This window comes from Zingiber officinale, chromosome 1A (assembly GCF_018446385.1).
Source record: "Zingiber officinale cultivar Zhangliang chromosome 1A, Zo_v1.1, whole genome shotgun sequence".
NCBI classification, from domain to species: domain Eukaryota; kingdom Viridiplantae; phylum Streptophyta; class Magnoliopsida; order Zingiberales; family Zingiberaceae; genus Zingiber; species Zingiber officinale.
In genome coordinates, this window is record NC_055987.1 from 144014237 (window position 1) to 144033831 (window position 19595).

The 19595-nt window shown below is 36.5% G+C and overlaps 3 protein-coding genes across 4 annotated transcripts; 2 read left to right on the top strand and 1 right to left on the bottom strand.

Annotated features, from left to right (window-relative positions):
* The first annotated feature begins 68 nt into the window (after positions 1-68).
* LOC122004454 (WAT1-related protein At5g07050-like) lies at positions 69-1285 on the top strand. The gene is made up of 5 exons (XM_042559341.1): positions 69-212; positions 299-536; positions 614-772; positions 850-1001; positions 1147-1285. The coding sequence occupies exons 1-5, from the start codon at positions 88-90 to the stop codon at positions 1283-1285; spliced, it is 813 nt and encodes a 270-aa protein (XP_042415275.1). The 5' UTR covers positions 69-87.
* Positions 1286-5983: 4698 nt separating this feature from the next.
* On the bottom strand, positions 5984-16563 carry LOC122037113 (nuclear transport factor 2-like). 2 transcript variants are annotated; one of them, XM_042596615.1, is made up of 9 exons: positions 16249-16563; positions 16027-16158; positions 10841-11147; positions 8505-8761; positions 8275-8431; positions 7778-7896; positions 7623-7688; positions 7050-7125; positions 5984-6382 (listed from the first exon to the last, which is right to left on the bottom strand). In XM_042596615.1, exons 1-9 carry the CDS (start codon positions 16285-16287, stop codon positions 6222-6224), a joined length of 1314 nt encoding a protein of 437 aa, XP_042452549.1. In that variant the 5' UTR covers positions 16288-16563; the 3' UTR covers positions 5984-6221. The 2 variants fall into 2 exon arrangements, with proteins under 2 accessions (XP_042452549.1, XP_042452540.1); XM_042596606.1 differs by having other exon boundaries at positions 16024-16158.
* A 310-nt stretch (positions 16564-16873) lies between these two features.
* On the top strand, positions 16874-19401 carry LOC122037179 (60S ribosomal protein L21-1). Its single transcript, XM_042596646.1, has 2 exons — positions 16874-17201; positions 19021-19401. Exons 1-2 carry the CDS (start codon positions 16965-16967, stop codon positions 19276-19278), a joined length of 495 nt encoding a protein of 164 aa, XP_042452580.1. The 5' UTR covers positions 16874-16964; the 3' UTR covers positions 19279-19401.
* Positions 19402-19595: the final 194 nt, after the last annotated feature.

Consider the following 19595-nt stretch of genomic DNA (forward strand, 5'->3'; position numbering starts at 1 on the left):
TGAATGTTTTTAAACTCATCTCATGGTTGTAGGAATCGAAGACCCAGCTTCTCATTTGGTATCATGCTAAAAATATTCATTCTTGCTATGTTGGGTATAACAATTCAGCAAAATGTATACTACGTTGGACTCCATCTCATTTCTCCAACTGTTGCCAGTGCCTTGGGCAATGTCATTCCTGCTTTTACTTTCTTATTGGCAATTGTACTGAGGTTGATTCAGATATTAATTCTAAGTAATTTTACAGTGAATTTAGTTCATTCAAATATCATTCTATATTTGGTCTTTTTTGGCTCAGGATGGAAAAGCTCAGCTTGAAGACTGTAAGAGGGAGGGCCAGGCTTGCAGGGACCATCTTCTGCATTACTGGTGCCCTGATCTTCACATTTTGGAAAGGTCATTTGTTGGGGGCCTTTGTTACTTCACCTTTGATCCAACTTCATTTCGAAAGTCCTGAGAAAGGCGATGCCTGGCTTAAAGGCTCTGCTCTTATGCTATTCGGCTATTTTGCATGCAGTGTATCGCTTGTTCTTCAGGTATTGCGTCAATGGTGTCCCGTGTGTTGTCACTTCCCTTTTAATTACTACGTTGTGTTCATCATGAGTATTCTCAGGCATCCATCTGTGAGATCTACCCAGCCAAACTCACCATGAACGCCGTGATGTGCTTCTTCGCAGCACTGCAATCTTCTGCACTTTCCCTCATCTTTGAAAGGAATGCCTCGTCATGGAGAATGTTTTGGAACGTGCAGCTCATGACCATCATATACAGCGTATGTCGATAACTAATGATTTAGTTGCTATCGTAGGAGAGTTGAGCATTTTATGAAGTCAATATAAATGTACGCAGGGAACTGTCGTATCTGGCCTTGTATACTACATGCAAATATACTGTGTTAGCGAGAAGGGACCTGTATTTTGTGCCATCTTCACACCTCTCGGAATGTTGGTCGTGGCTCTTGTCTCGGCCTTCGTCTTTGCTGAACAACTTCATGTCGGCAGGTATATATATATATATGGCTACATATTTAATTGATCAATTGTGCTCGCAGATAAGAAAAGTTCTTAAAAACTTATTTTGAACTTCTGCAATATGAACAAATCTGCCTTCTTGACGTTATTTATCCCCTGTTGTACTTGTTTATAGCTTGATCGGAGCGGTGATCATAATCCTGGGACTCTACTGCGTCCTCTGGGGAAAAAGTAGAGATTCCAGTGAGAATGGTGACGAGGATTGTGAAGCACAGAAGGATCCAGGAGCTGAAAAGAATCCGTGCGATGTTTAGATGTAAAAATATATACGATTTGCTGTTGGATTTGTCTTGCCGAACAAGGAGGGTGCACTGTTCATTTCAGGGAGAGTAGTTGACTCTCTAATTAACATGATACCACTGTATAAATTAAGAAAAGAAAAAAATTAATCATATTATTGGATCCTAAAATTGATACGGGGTCTTATATAATTAAGTTAAGAAATCTAAACTCTATAAAAAAAGAAAAAAATTCAAATTGTCCTAAAAATTATAAACAAATAAATATATAATCTAACATCTCCCCTCAAACTCACGATGCTACAGCTAGAAGCATTGAGAGTTTGTCGGATAAGATACGAAAACGTGAAGCAAAATGTGTCTTGGTAAACATATCAGCAATTTATAGCTTTGATGGAACAAAAGACAATGTGATTGTGGCAATCTGAAGATGGTGGCTGCTCATGAAAAACTGAATTGCGTGTAATTTGAATAGCACTCTGATTATCACAATATAATGGAGTAGGTTGATGAAAAGAGACACTCATATCCGCAAGTAACTAACGCAACCTAACTATCTCACAAGTAGTTGAGGTCATGACACGATACTCAGCTTCTGTGGAAGATCTAGAAATAACATCTTGCTTTTTACTCTTCCAAGAAATGAGGGAATCACCAAGAAAAATGCAGAAACTAGTGGTAGATTTGTGATCCGTAGGATCACCAACCCAATCCGCATCAGAGTATGCACGCAACTCAAGAGATGAAGTAGAAGGAAATAAAAGGCTTTGAAATTGAGTGTCCCGAAGATACTTGAGAATACGAAGAACAGCAGCACAATGAACTGTAGTTGGTGCAGCGACAAATTGACTAACCATATGAACAGCATATGCAATATCTGGACGAGTCACGGTGAGATAAACCAAGCTTCCAACAATAGTTCTATACAAACTAGGATCCGACAAAGGTGAGCCATCAGATGGAGAATATCGAGCATTAGTCTCAATAGGAGTATCAACAATTCTATTATCAGTAAGACGAGCACGCTCAAACAAATCAGAAATATACTTTGACTGAGATAAATGATAACCTTTCGGGGAGTAAGCAACCTCAATGCCCAGAAAGTAGCGTAGTATACCCAAGTCTTTCATAACAAAACAATGAGTCACCTCAGACTTCAAGGAAGCAATTTCATCAGTAATAATAATGTCATCAACATATAATGATAAAAGAATACGACCTGCACTCGTACATCTAACAAACAATGTTGAATCATGATTATTAGGATGAAAATCAAACGAAGTAATCACTATAGAGAACTTCTCAAACCAAGCACGAGATGCTTGTTTGAGATCATAAAGCGCTTTACGAAACCTGCAAATTTCACTGGGTTTGTGTGAAATACCAGGAGGAGGTGTCATATAAACTTCTTCATGAAGATCACCATTTAGAAATGCATTCTTGACATCCATCTGAGATATTCTCCATTGACAAACAGAAGCAATAGCAATCAGAGTACGAACAGTTGTCATTTTTGCAACAGGAGAAAATGTTTCTTCATAATCCATGTCATACTCCTGAGAATAACCTTTAGCAACAAGACGAGGTTTGTATCGTACGATAGATCCATCATATTTAGTTTTGATCTTATATACCCAACGAGAACCAATAGTATGTTTTCCTAGTGACAATGGAACCAAATCCCATGTATGACTCTGATACAAAGTAGTTAGTTCCTCAGTCATAGCACTTTGTGAAAGTGGGTTACAAACAGCTTCTCTATAGGATTCAGACTCAGAAAGATAATGAATATATGTAACAAATGAAGCAAAAGAACGAAAATAACAAGAGTAAGCAAAATCTAGTAGTTTAGTAGACTTACGAACATGAGTGGATTGACGACGGTGGAGAGAAGGATCATCCGCAACCTCAGGAAATAATTAGGTAGTGGCAGAAGGAGGAACATGTGGAGCGGATATCTCGGGACCCAAAGTATCAGATTCAGTTGAACTACCAATAGGATTTGTGGGTGAATCTTCCTCAGTATCAGTATTGAAAGGATTAATGCAAAGTAGATCTGACTTTATTATATTATGCGAACTAGCCGGAATAGAAAAGAATGGAATATGCTCAAGAAACACAACATGATAAGAAACATACAATTTTTAACTAACGGGATCAAAGTAACGATATCTTTTTTGACTAATATCATAACCCAGAAAGACACAAAGAGCAGACCGAGAGGCTAACTTATTACGCTCTGCATGTGGACGAAGGGCAAAGCAAGTACAACCAAAAACACGTAAAGAGGAATAAATAGGAGCATACCCATACAATTTTTCAAAATGTGACAAACCTGAATTATGTGAGGTTGGAATTCTATTAATGATATGAGCAGCAGTAAGGATTGCTTCCCCCCCAAAATGCACTAGGAACATTGACAGATAATAAAAATGAACGGACTGTTTCAACAAGATGTCTATGTTTCCATTCAGCCATGCCATTTTGTTCAGTAGTATCTCTGTACATGAGGTTTGATGAATAGTACCATCAGAAGCAAGTAAATGTGAAAATTGATTCGAAGTGTATTCACCCCCCAAATCACAACGAAAATACTTTATGACACTAGAATGTTGAGTTTTCACAAGAGCTCTTAAGTTATTGAAAATTGTAAGATAATCAGACCTGTGTTTCATAAAATAGACCCAAGAGTAACGAGTGCAAACGTCAATAAATGAAACATAATACCTTGACCCCCCCCCCTTTTTTGTAGGAATAGGAGAGGGTCCCCACACATCAGAATAGATAAGATCAACTAGAGTAGAAGAAAAAGAAAGACTTTTAGAAAATGGTAAGGTAGAAAATTTAGCCAGTTTACAACCACTACAATCAAAAATATCAGAACTTTTTAAAGGTCCTAATGATCCTATATAGGCTAAAAACTACAAACGAGACGCTGAAACATGCCTAAGCAAGAGTGCCACAAATAAAAATCAGAAGATGAACGACTTAGATGAAAAGACGATAAATCCACACTCGAAGCTACAACTTCTGTTAATTTGAGTTGATCTAAAACATAGAGTCCTCCTTGCTTATGGTCCGTCCTAATCAGCCTCTGAGATTACAGGTCTTGAACATAACAATTAGATAAAGAAAAGAGACTAGGTATCCAGACTCACATAATTGACTAACAGAAACAAGATTTAAAGTAAGACTTAGAATATAATAAATATTAGTAAGAGATAAAAAAGATGTAACAATTGAACCAACATCTACTAATGACATAGGAGTATCATCAGCAGACACAATAGATATAGATGAACTGGGAGAAAAAGAAATAAAAGATGACAAATTAGATGACATATGATGGAAGGCACCAGAGTCAAAAATCCACAAGGATGAAGATATACCTGAAATATCAGACGACGCCAAACCTATATGAGAGGAAGCTGACATGACAGAGGGTTGTGAACCAAGGAACTGTTGAAACTGCTTAAACATATATGAATGAGATTTCCATGAAACATCTGCACGACCAGGCATGATGACAGAATGAATAATTCTCGGAATAACCAAACTATAAGGATACACATTTATATAATCTGCAAAAACTGATGTCAGGACGACCCGTGGTCACATCAAAAATCTGAGGCAGAAAAGGATGTCAAATGTAGAAATCAGTAGCACAGGACGTCGATGTCAAAATCAGTAGAAAAGAACGTCAATGTCGAAATTGGCAACATAGGGCTTTGGCATCGAAATCGGTAGAAAAGAGCGTCGGCGCTGAAATCGGCAGAAAATAACGTCGGCGTTGAAATCGACAGAAAATAATGTCGACGCCAAAATCGGTAGGGTAGAACGTTGGCGCCGAAATCGACGAAAAATAGATATCGATACCGAAATCAATAACAACAGGACAGAAAATATATGTCGGCATCAAAATAAATAACAACAGTAGGAGATGGCAGCAGCAACAGGAAGCAATAACAGGGAGTGATAGAAAAAATTTGGTCAGAGAATGAGAACCGTTCTAATACCATATAGAAATTAAGAGAAGGAAAAAATTAACTATATTATTGGATCTTCAAATTAATATAGAGTATAAGATCTTATATAAGTTAGAAACCCTAAACTCTATAACAAAAAATATAAATTACCCTAAAAATTATAAACAAATAAATATATAATCTAACCACTGTAAAACAAGGTTTAGGGCAAAAGTCAAACTACTTCCAAATCCATTTGGAAGTTTTATGTCAGCTCTATCACAAGTTCTGTCAAATAATCAGACAATGGTGAACGAACACGTCATCAATTCGTTTGCTAAATTTTGGATTGATGAAACATAGTAAACGACATTAGAGGTGAAGTGCAACGACGACTTCAAATTTTCAAAGGCAGAGCGGAATGAATTGCTTCATGACGTTTGAAAGAAAAAACAAGCAAAACAACATGAAAATGAACCGACGGACGATCTGTCTTTGGTCGCCATCCTCTGCGAGCTCTGCTAGGAGCAATGTGGAGCGCAGCCTGCTCCCCTTGATCGGCGAGCTGTCTCGGCAAGGGGCTGCCGTCGACTTAAAAGACGTTGACGTTCGACACCATGTGCTACTTCGTGTTCCCGCGGAGGCGGTGGATGAAACCATGGTGATGCCGAATCATCCTACGGCGTGGTGGGTCTAGAGTGGGAAGAAATCGACAGATTCGTAGCCAAAAGCATAGCGGATAAATAAATAAATAAAACGATGGTGTTAGTAATCAGATACTCAGCAATTCAAGTCAAACATTGTTCAAAACTGAACAAGTTACTCTATTCTAATGGGCCGTCTGGCACCACAAAATGATTGAATTACACTACGAGAAACAAACGGCTAGTCTTGAAATTGTTCGAGTAAGACATCAGGAAATTCCTCATGTCCTGGGAAGAACCTAATGAAGCTTGCCATCGTCCCTTCTTTTGGCGTCGGGGCATTTAATAATCCCTTTCTTGAACTCGTTGAGGATATCCAGTTCCCCTTGCCTGACTAATATGGTCCTTATCATTGCCTTCTCGCTTGATACCTCGACCAGAAATCCGACCACCAGGGCGTGCTCTTGGGAACTCAGATGGGTAACCTCTGCCTCTGCCCCTTCCTAAAGAAGAACACTAACAGTTATCTTGAAGAAAAATGGCTAATGACTAGTGTTCCAGGTGTATGTAGTCAAGCTCAGTGGATAATCAGAGGAAGAAAAAAGTGTCTCAGTTGTCCAGTAAATTTGGTTTGCTAGCTGAGCTCTTTGGCCAGTTTCTGGGCTCTTATCTACTCTGTTCATTCTAAAGTTCCATTTTAACATATGCAAGAGTAATCTGTACCCTCTACACATCAAGATAAGCAAATTTAACAAGTTTGTTGACATCCACTGGAAATTATGTCAAAGGCCCCACTGGAAATTAAACTTGATACGATGAATATACTTCACATATTGCTTTTCATTATAATTTTTAACGGGTTTTCTTCTTTTTATTTTAAATTTTAATACCTACATCAGGTAGCACCACAAATGTATACTCCCTTTAGGGGTCAGGGAGGATCACATAACAGGAGACTCGTACTATTGCATAATTCTGAAACATCCAAACAAAAACCCTTCCATTTACCTTTCGTTCATTCAAAAACTTAAAATCTAGAGACCATAAAAACATCAATATTCATAATTTTTTTAAAAAAAAAAAAAAACTGTTGTATATATTTAATCCGTTCTCAAATTTGGACATTTAAGTGATTTCAAAAGAGGTGCACAACATGAAATTGGGACTTACTTCCTCGTGATACACCACTGTTAGGTCTTCTCCCCTCAATGTGAATCAATCTCCCATTCAACTGTATTGGAGATGCCTACAAATGAAAAACCAATCCGTAAATTATGTAATTTTAGAGACAAAACATAATAAGATAGCTGAATATTATCCTAAGCAAAATCTAGTTGCACAGAATATAAAAATTTTAAAATTAATTTTTTAAAAAAAAAGTTACAAAAGTGCCAGCAGGATACAAGGACATGAATCTAGAAGTAGTTAACATAAACAAAATCACCAGGTAAATAATAATGAAGATCAAACAAATTAAGGTAGAGATTACAGAGCTGGAACTTAAGTAGATTTGAAACACAACAGTGGAAATTTATCTGCCAGTATCATCAGTCAAATAGGTCAAAACTGAGAACTGGTTTTATAAACAAGATGAAACAATAAAAGCATATAGTTTACACTGATTTCAACCTTGGTCAGACTGGTACGGACTAGACTTGCAATAGTCAAGGGCAGTGCAAATACTACAAAATACATTCAGATATTGTGATCCCTGTGAGAATAAACTAGAATAAGACAACATACCTTAAGTGCATTCTGTACACCAATGGCATCTTGATATTCAATGAAAGCATAAAAAACATCAGATTCCTGCAAATTTTACATAGAATACTAGTGAGTTAAAAATTAATCTAGATAAATAGAAGACAAAATAATACAACAGGTTACATGGACTCAACCTTTCGGCTTCTAATAAAAACACCATCTGGTCTCAATCTACCGAAGTTCTTAAAGACTTGCTCAAGTTCCGAAGTTGAAACAGAAGGAAGATTTCCAACATAGACAGATCTGGCATCACCTGCGACCAAACAACCATGATCCTCAAACATGCTTAAATAAAGATCAATAGATTTTTCAGTGTACCAGATAAAATCCCAGTGAATGCATAAAAAAATATAGAAGCAATTGAACTGGAACCCAAACTGAATTTTCAATAAAGCTAAAAGCTACTCAACTATTAAGTAAAAAACAAAAAACCCATAATGATGCCCAAGATCTTGTAATCATTGTACATAAGTTACTAAAAATTGAACAATAATAAGCAGTCGGCTTTCATAAGATGAGAGACTAGAAGGCCTGAATATAAACAGGAGCGCCAACCTTTTCATGTGTAAGTAGAAAATGAGAATTGCTCAAACAACTTTCAAAAAGAGAATACAGAAATTAGGGGAGAAACCTTCATCCTCAACTACCAGAGCCTCCTCAGTTGCCACAGAGCCAAAATTCTCAGGAACAACAACAGAATGTGATTGTTGGGAAAAAGGATGAGCATGTTCTGTCTTGACTACAGATGCTGAATGCAAAGATGGACCAGACTGGCCTTTAGCTCGAAGCTGAGACATAAAGAACATCAGTCTCCTTAGGAATAACTTGTAAGAAAATATGACAGAAATAAACGTTGCATACAATGGAGGCATATGTATGCTTAGTTGGCTCCCCAATAGGCTCCTCAGGGGTAGCAGGAAGTGGGTCTCTTGTAGTCTCCATGGCAATTGAATATGAAGCAGTCTCTTCAGCAGGAGATTCGTCTAATCTTTCATCAGAAACTGAAAGTTGTGCTGTTTCAAAGTTGCTATAATTCTCAACTATGTCATTTTCTTCCCCATGCACTGGAGGCAACAAATCCTGAGCCTGAATTTCATCTCGCAGCATATAGTCAGGAACTGTCAAAATCAAACAAGATTACATTCAGTAAAAGAAAGAAACTATTAGATGTCTAGACAAGGAGTTAATATTTTTGTGACCCATAAAGGTTGTAGACCTTCATTGTACAAAAGAAAATCAAAAAGACATAGTAAAAATAGGAGATTCAAGTTCATTGATTCATTTGTCTATCCAAATTCATTAAAGAGCTGTTGTCCATTCACACAATTTTCCAACTCTTAAAACAAAACAAAAGTCATATAGTGGCAAACAACATATGTCAGAAAATTCTTAGGAATTACATGAAAGTTAGAGTTCTTACAGTGACTAATATAGGTCAATAACACCAATAATGAACAGCAAAATAGCTGACCACCCAACATGCTATAACTCGCATTCTCACATTCTGATCACTTACCTCTAATCTGTTTCCTTTATACTCTAAATTGTATGCATTAGCCTATTAGGTACACCAGTAAAATTAAAGAAAGGATTCTTTTCTTACTTATTGCTTCTGACTAGGCTTTCATGCCTCTAAGAACTGCCTCTACATATTTCAAATAGGCTAAAGGCAATAACCAATAAATTTACAATTTGACTCTATTAACAACTGCATGTGTTAGTGAAATTAGCTCAGTGAACAATAAGATCTCAACGTTAGCATATCAATCTTGAACAAAACCAACCTGCAACAATTACAAGATCATCCTGTTATAATTATAAGAACAAGTTCTCATCTATATCAAACAAATAAACCTGCCAGTGGTTTACTTTCAACTATACCATCATTTCATGCAGTAAACAACTAACAAAATTAACAAATTTAGAAGGGATTCAAATATATAAGAATCCCAGCAAACACACTTGTATCATCTCAACTAATTAGGAAGGGACGATCAAAAGATTTAGATGATGTATCTAGTTATGTTTATACTAGTGATCTAGCCTTACATAGAGAGAGCTAAACAGATAGATAAGATTTCTGTAGCCATCCCAAAATGTTGAAAAAATATGGCTTGATGATGTTTTTGAAGCTATAGCTATGTTGATATATTAGTTAAATTTTAAAACATGTTTCCCTAATCCATTTTCATTGTAGAAACTGTTGTCACTGGTGCATTTCACTCAAGTTTTTGTGTAGCCATTGACATTTAACTGCACCAAGCCACCACGAAATAATAGAAAGATAATCCAAATTGAGCATGTACTAACATAGAACTGACATCCAAATATTTACAAAAATGCAAGTGCCACTTTTGTTAATAGTCGAAATAGTCATTCAAGAAATAGTAATTTGAGGAAATTATAGTCCAATAGAATGTTATAATCCGATTCTATAGAAACTAAAGCACTAAGCATGCTACAGAATGTACTTGAGTTTCTTGATGTACAGAGAGAATCAATCAGGGTGTATATATATGTAACCACTAAATAGGCACATATACAAATTGGATAGATGATATCATGATACAGTTTCAATTACGAGTCATCTTCATCATGAAGTTTGTGTATGACACCTTATCATACAGAATTTGTTATTGTTCACATATATACATATGTGTTTTTTATTTTTCAGCATGCCCCAAAGGAAGGAACAACTTTGACATGGAAGAAACTATGAGTCCTAAGCAAAAAATAGATAGTCTTTGCTAATAATAATGCTTCACTGAGAAACAGAAATCACGGTTATGTCATATATCAATATAGCATATCTTCATTCATATACAGAGTTTTACATCCATAATAAGTATTTGTATTTTTCAACCTGAGAGAAAATAGGAAAAGAAATGGAATCCCAGCAAATTTGATCCCAAGCAGATGGGAAATCTAGTCTGGTCTATTAAACATTGTGTCCATAAAAAAAAATAAAAAAAAAAAAGACAGCCCAGTGCACGAAACTCCCGCCATGCGGGATTCCGGAGAAATATCCATTGTACGCAATCTTACCCTACTTTTTGCAAGAGATTGTTTCCAGGATTCGAACCCATGACCTTTAGGTCACAAAGCAACAACTTTATCATTGCATCAAGGCTCCCCTTCATTAAACATTGCGTCCATGAAGAATGAAAATGACATGATTTTCACAAACAGAATACTACCTGCTTCTGGAACAGGACTGGACATGTTTAACTTGGATTCAAAGACCGTCTGAGACACAAGGGCTGCTGGGTGCTCATAAATTTGTTCCTCCTCAAGGAAGTGAAAAATGTCATTGAGAATATAGTATCCTTTCTCTTGAGGAGCAAGGAAAAAGGTTTGCACAAATTTCCTCCTAATACTATAATCCTCCAACAGCACGTAACCAGAAACCATCACCAATACTCCACCATTCAAAGACTCCAAAGAGTGGGCAGACTTAATCTCGATCCCCTTAAAATTCAGGCACATGACAAGATTATGAATTTGCTGCAAAATTTTACCACATGAGGAAGTCAGTAGTACAGATTTACACCTTGTCTATCCAAGGAAGTCGAAAAAAAATAAAAATGAACGAATGAATGGAGCAATATACAATTACTTGAAACATAATAATCAGATAACTACTACTGCAAAAGATATGACAATTAGATTACATTTCCAAATGAAGATTACACGTCAAACATGTGGGCATGCAATTAATTAATCAATGTTATTTTTTAAGCAGCGAAAATTAATGCTGTGGGCAGCAGAAATTGGTGCTTAGGCAGCAAAAAATGTAGGAGCAAGCAGCGATGCATGAGGGAATACTTTATGAATATGTGGTGGCGAAGTGCAAGCGAATTCCACGAGAAGACAACAAACTTATGTTTAATTTGTCTGTGTAAGAAGTGTAGCTTCAGTTTAGTAATTAGTTAATCATTCCTTTCTGCCCCTCCCTTGGTTAGCCCAATTTGGCAGGCAAAAAACAAGGTCAAATTGGAATCTTTATCCTCGACTTATCCCAACTAATTGATTCATCCTTTCAACCAAACAACTGAACAAATGGGCATATAGATTCATCCCTTCATTCATCCATCCATCCTTCAACTTATTCATCCAAATATACTATAAATCGTAAGGTTATGCATTAATATTTATTTATAAACATGAGTATAACATTATTAAATTAAAAATATATTAGATAGCAATATAATATATTAAATTAAAAATACTAGGCCCTTGAGTTTTATGCTTGATCATATGAAACCAAAGTAAGATTTTTAGAGACCAGTCATTCAAAAAGTTGAAAACAGATTGACTACCTCACAACATAGACACTCAGGTGGTCGGCTCACTTTAATCAATTCAGTTTTAACTCATCTTCTCCTTTATCAAGCAACAATTTAACGAATGCCCAAATGGGTAATAAGGTGGATAAGCTGAGAAGTTATTATGAGATGGGGACAAGTTAGTCAAGGTTGCTCATTAGCTAGTTGGAACTCAGTTAACAGGCCAAAACACTATTAGCTGACATTAACAATAGCCTTAATGCTCAATACATTAGCTGAAGCTTTATGTTTTTGTTTAATCTTAAACCTGAGTTTAAGTTAGATGGACTAATCCTTCTTGTTCCGGAATTCTTAGATGTTTGTTCTTGTATCCTTACTGATTAGTTATCATATCTCTATACCGTATTAGTATAGGAGCATTTCTAATGATTAATTAATGATTTCATGATCAAATTGTCAATACTATAAGTTATTAATAGCAAATACCATTAATTTAACAACTATACTTAATTTACAATCAAATTGTTATCGTATATTATTATATATGCTAATTACATTTTAACATAATATCAAACCAAAATTATGGAAAGAATCAAATCTGACCAATTATAGCAAGGATATCATACATTTAAGGGACACTAAACTTCTCCCTAATATAGTTACTATATTATATTTGCCATAATGACTACTCTTGAAGATAGAACATAGTAATCATTATTTTCTTTACTTGCTACTTTTGCTGGGCCGAAAAAATTGAATTCTTCGCCACACATAACATAAGATATATATCTATCTATATACTTAATGTATTAAAAAAATGTTGCCTACACGCATTTGATACCACCCACAGAATGTTGATGGCAGTGGGTGCTGCTGAAAAACAGCTTTGTTACCACTTGAATACCCCTCAAATTGTTTGTCGCTCCTGCTCCCCCTCAAATGCTTCATTGCTGTAACTCCTCCCCATGCTGCATCAAAGCGTCACTCTTATGCTATGTTATTGCTCCACCAATCCCATCCGATGAAGGTTCCTCTTCCATTGTCTGAGACAGTATTCTTGATATAACATTTCAATTTCTTCTCGATTTAGTCTTGTTCTTCTTTAGTTCCTTGTTGTACACGAAAGTTCAATGATTTGAAATTGATTCATCCAACTCTTTGCTGATTCAAGTTTGATTCTTCAATTTACTTTGTGATCTAACCAATCATATGTTTTACAAGTCTTTTCCCCATTACCCCTTAGAGTTTCAATCATTTACCCATGAAATTAAGAAAAAAATGGATCAGACATGGTTGGTGTTAATCACCGATCCCGATAAAGATCAGCTGACTATCCCACCATGGTTTACTTAATCAAAAGAGGAAATATTGCAATATATACATACATACATACACAAAACTTTATATATATATATATATATATATAGAGAGAGAGAGAGAGAGAGAGAGAGAGAGAGAGAGAATCTATGAATTCAGCTAAACAACTAAGTTGAATACGCAACTTTATTGCAAAAGGTTGTTCTACAACTCGAACCCGTGACCACAAGGTAGCATGACAGCAATTTTATTGTTTCGCCAAGGCTCCCCTTGAATAAAGAATAATTGAAAAATTAAAAGACCGAGGCTCCAAAAGCACAGGCATTCATTTTGCTTCTATATCTTGAGCAAACAAATAAATAAGACTTTAATATACCAAAAGCTTAGAGTTGAGAATATATTAAGGATGATTAAATTATTGCAGTTATGTAAGCAGGGAAAGAATGAATAGTCAATAGTACTTTGCCATTAGAACTATTGTGTGATAAAATCTTGAGAAATACTAATAACTTTATGTTGATCAACATAATCATTCAATGAAAATTTTAAGTTCCCTTTCGGTTTTGGATCATTATTTTTTTGTCACATTACCAAGACCTTTGTTTAATGTTTCGCCTATAATTTGCATTGATGCATGTATAATTTTTGGTATGGCCATTGGACTTCATTAGTGTTTTAAAACTAGCACCCCGTTATATCAGAACCACAACAATTATGTCTTCGTAAACAAACATATTAGGTTCAGTTATTCATTATTTTGGAAACATGTCTATATTAATTAAGCCAAGAGTGTGTTTGGTAGTTATCACACATAACCTTAGTCACATAACCAAGGTTATAAGGAATGGAACATAACCCGAGGATGTTTGGTTCAATTTTAATGCAATAAAACCTCATTTATTTGAAAGTTTTAGTACATAACCTAATACAATATTTTACCATATTGTCCTTGGTTTAATAATGATAATATTATTATTATTAATAGTGATATATATAAATAAATAAAATTGGATATTTTTTTATTATTTTAGAATTTTTTAGATAATTTTATTGGGCTCTAGATTATGTCTATTTAATTTATTCTAACTATAGCTAGGAATTGATTGATTTAATTAACCAACGTTTTAATCAAATACCTAAGTTTAAAAAAAACCATTGTCATCTTCCTCTACTGCCACCGCCCACTTGCCGGCTGCGTGCCGCCAGCCGCAACTTGTCGCTAGGGCTGTAAATGAATACGTAATAAAAGAAAATAACTTGTCGCCAGCCGAATAAAACTCTTATCAATATGCTAAATAAGTAATAAAATAAAATAAACAAGTAAGTTTGAATTATCAAGCTCAATAACCAATCAAACAACTAAAATTTTTAAACAATCAAACAAATTTAAATTGAAAGCTCGATAGCATCTAAACGAATCAAGCTCAAGACAAACTTGAATTGAGAGCTCGATATCTAAACGAACTAAGCTCAAGCCAAGCTTCAAACAAGCTCAAGCTCATAAAAAATAAATCAAGTCAAGATTGAACAATCATTTCAAAAACTTGATTCATTTTTAGTTCGCTCAGCTCGATTACCTTATCAAACAAGTTTGAACACCCCAAAGTTTGGCTCGGCTCATTAAAAGCCCTACTTGTCACCCGCCGCCCACTGCCACACCGCCCGTTGCCGATCCGACCTGCCCGCCGCTGCCACCTCCGGCCACCACTCCTCCGCACGCCACACGAAGATTTGCAACGAATTACTTGTTGTCACCTCCGCACCGTCCTGTTGCCGATCTGGCACCACCCATCTCGCTCGACAACTCCGATCCTTCCGAGAGTAATTTTGGAAAAAAATTGCTTAACCTCCAAAATCGAGAAAAACCTTGGGTGACCCATGGCTTTTGATTCCGGGATCAATGTTGAGATTGATGTCGTTTGCTAACGTTTCAAATCGAGAAAAACTTCAGAATCCAGAAAAACCTCAAACCAAACATGATTATCCTAGATTATCGTAGCTGGATAACCTTGGTTATTTGTGATATCCCTGAACCAAACACACCCTAAGTGTTTGATGAGTAAATCAAGGGTGAAACTCGTGTTATGGTGTCAAAATCAAGTCATCAACTTTTGGCATTATCAAAGGAATAAAGTAATACAAGTTAGCTAAAATATCTGATGCAATTACATGAACTTAGTGCACTTCCTAAGGAGACAACTTACATGATATAAATACAGTTAAATGCTCAAAGGCTTTGAAAGATTGATCTATGCATAAATTCATCTCAATTTAGCTTCCATCATATTTTTCACATAAATATTAAATCATTTAGTATAGAATTCATGTTTCAAGGCATGCTATGATCTATTATAATGTCGCACCCAATATTAACAATATTGACAGCTCTTGCACAAATCCATAATGATCTTCATTTAGGAGAAATCAATGCGCCTTTTTAAAGAAAACTGCATCTCTAAGAATAAAATAACTCAAAAACATAAATAGGAACCTATGAATACCATAACTTGGAAAACTTGTGCTTTGTTGGAAAGCAAATCATCCCAAAGCATAGAGTAAAAGATCTAGATTGCAAAGAACCTTACCGAAAAGGCTACGAGTGAAAATAAATACTACACTAAAATTAGATACTCATCCAAAATCTCATATTTGAGAAATCTTTTTGTTCTCATGCAGTAGTGAAGACACAACTTTTCCAGTGCGCTATATACAGAGAGAAGAGAATCCATCCAATGAATCAAAAGGGGATAAAAAAGCTCAGATTTTCTGAATAGTACCACCATCCCAGTCGCCGACTCGGTTGCAGTTCCATCAACACGCACCATGGAACTCCCTTCCGTGTAGAACTGGTGTATTAGTTCCGGCTGCTTCTGAAGAATCCGATAGTAATGCTCCAAAAAATACGCGCCAACCTGCATCAATAAAGAAATCAAGCGGAGACTCGAAAAAAGCAAGGCAGAAACACCTCCCCGAAACGCACTCCATGCACTCGATTGGAGTACCTGAACCGCACTAAAGTGAGCCGGGTACAGAGAAGCCATCGCTCCGCATGCAAAAAAGGATCGATCTTGCAACCCTAGACGACAGAACACAGCGATCGAACCACAAAACCACTTTCTGGATTCGATCGGATAATTCCAGGTAAAGAAATGACGGACGATAAATCCGGGGGGGAGTGAGACTATTTGATCCGCTCTAGATTTCCACCGCTTCCACCGAGTAGAGTAGATGGGGGAGTACTGCCCCTTCGATTCTCTCCCTGCTGTCTCCGCTTCGGCTTCACCACAAGTTGAAAGAGAGATCTCGAGGTAGCACGGTGGGGATCGGTGACGAGATCGGCCGGAGATTGGGCGACGCTAGCCGTTGGATTGGTGGTGCCCGCTCAAGCACCAATTGAACCCACTCGCATGCACGTGCTACGCATGTCGTTTATATTCCATTTTAAAATTACGCGGCCAAAAAACTAGATTAAATAGTGCAATAAGAAACTTCCCTTAAATAAATTTTAGAGGCAACACGAAAAAGTTCCCTTTTATTTCAAGCAACATTTCCAGCCCGTTTGACGGGCCGAGAGGGCCCAATATCGTCCATGATCGACAGTTCTATATAAATTGCTTCACATAGATAACCCTAGCTTCTTCTTTCTATTCCACTCTTCGTCCTCAAGGCCGCAGCTGGCGGTACATCGCAAAGGCAAAAGCAAAGAAGGCCGAAGAGGATGCCGGCTGGTCATGGGCTTCGTTCCCGCACTAGGGACCTCTTTTCCCGTCCTTTCCGGAAGAAGGGGTACATCCCCCTGACCACCTACCTTCGTACCTACAAGATCGGAGATTATGTTGACGTCAAGGTGAATGGTGCCGTTCACAAAGGCATGCCGCATAAGTTCTACCACGGTCGTACCGGTAGGGTCTGGAACGTCACTAAGCGCGCCATCGGCGTCGAAATAAACAAGCAGGTCTATACTCATTCTTCCGCTATCCATGTTTTGTTTCTGGTTATTTATGCTTCCAAGAAAACTTTTTTTTATGTGAATAATAATATTTCTCGATTGTGTTCTTTACAATATAAGTAGACACGAAATTTTCATTTCATAAGACGTAGAAGATATGTTTTGCTGGAAAGGCGCAGCAATGGGAAATGCCTGGATGTAGGACTGATCGAAGTTGGTCAAACTGCTGATACTCATTTATTTTAGGAATTTATTTGAAAATGGCACCACTTCTAAAGGAGGAATTTCAAATTTCATCAATTCTCATCCATGAACTTGAATCCGATTTGTATCAACAACGCCATATTGTTTGGTACAAATAACAATATGTATTGGAATTTCAGGTCTTTTTTTTTAATCTTAGTGAATTACTTCATTGGGTACCATACAAATTCAGGAAGTAGCATCCTAATTGTCAAAGTTTTCTAAAATTTCAATTTATTTTCCCTTACTTATTTGTTCTTCTTTGACCAAGTAACTTGCATAATCTTGATAAGGGGAACTTTCTTGGTGAAAATATTCTTTACTTGTTAGAGCAATCAAGTTTTGTTTGTATGTTCCAAGAAAATTATGGTGCATAATGGTTATATATTAGTAATTTAATGCCAAATAGACAGTTAAAGGAGTTTCTTTGTGAGCTCTTTCATATACCATCACCCAGAGGAGCAACATGACTCTCTTTGCCTCTTGGGACTGGGCATGAGACATGCACCGTAAACAAGAAATTACATTTTCCTGAATATTTTAGTCAAGTATCTTTAGAATGAAATGCTCATTTCCATCCCATGTTATTCTGAACACAAGATTTGAATCACAGTAAGTAATCCCTTTCTATTAAGGAACTGAATTCTGTTTTTTCAGTAGTTAGGTCCAAAACAAAGCGTTTTTTTCTTCATTTTTGTCTTATTGCCACATTGTTGAAGATGGCCTTTGTCACTCGTAATTAGGTTTTCACAGAAGCCTTTAAAGAAGTTTTTTATATGGAACAGAATCTAGGAAATGCCTTTGTCATGAAGCTGTCTTTTTTATGATGCTAACTGAAAATGTGGACATGTAGATGTTACCTTGGATCAACTATAAGGATGAGGAGTATATTGCTGTTAGTGGAGTTTATATCATTAAGGCACTAAATTTCCAGTGTTTTTTATACCCTCCTTGCTTGTAAACTTTTACTATTTATTTTAATTTTATTTCAGTCAATCATATTTTTTGACACCTATGTCATCATCTAACATTTTTAAGACAAAAAATGCAAAGATGATTTAGTTGGTTCTGTTAATTTTTCCAATCAGCTCATAGGTGTTTAGTAAGTCTGTCTTGGTTTTGATCAATGTTGGTTTGAGGTCTTATCCTTTTACTATTAGGTAAGTTAGTTTAATCCGGTCATCAAGAAATTCTTTTCCATGATCCAAGTCTGTCCTTGAACTCCCTTCTCTTTAGCCTAATTGTTTCATAATCCAAGCTTAGTTCTGTTTGCTTATTATTGCAGTTGATTAATACTTTCCTCTTGACCATTGTTGGTTCTCATAACTTTCTGAAGATAGGTTCTTTTGAAGCTATATTGCATTCGCTGCGTCCGTCTGTTGTTTTGAATTTAGGGTGAAAAATATTGTCTCCATGTAACACATGTAAGTAAATTGATGATTCTAAATAAGTCCTGTGGTGAGATTGCTTTACATACGAGGTGCATAGTATCCCTTTCCGCAAAGTAGGTGGCTTAACTAGATTCCCACTTTCCTGTCCAATGCTTCACACCGACGGCGAAACAACTGTCTTGTCTTTGTAGGTTGGAAATCGGATTATCAGGAAGAGAATTCATGTCCGCGTGGAGCATGTACTGCCTTCCCGGTGCCAAGAAGACTTCCGTGCGAGGGTGAAGAAGAACGACCAGTTGAAGGCTGAAGCAAAGGCACGAGGTGAAATCATCAGCACTAAGCGCCAGCCAGAAGGCCCTAAGCCTGGCTTCATGGTGGAAGGTGCTACACTTGAGACTGTCACACCTATTCCATATGATGTGGTCAACGACCTCAAGGGTGGCTATTAGTATCGAATCCTTGTTCCGATCCAAAGACTCGGTTTTCAGTCTTGTTAATTTTAGAGATTAATAATATCGAACCTAATGTATCTGAATGCTTGATTTCGCTCTTATTTTTGTTGATCATGGAAAGACTAGGGTTATTTGTTCTTCTTTATAATGATGTCATATCCTTCTTGCTTTAACCAAACTTGCTCTTGAATCTCTGATAGTGTATGATACGATATTCCATTACGCAAGATGGTTTTAACAAAATATTTTGATGATTATTTCAATTTAAAAAGTTGTCAGTTAAAAAGAAAAAAATTGTTAATTAAAATGTTTAT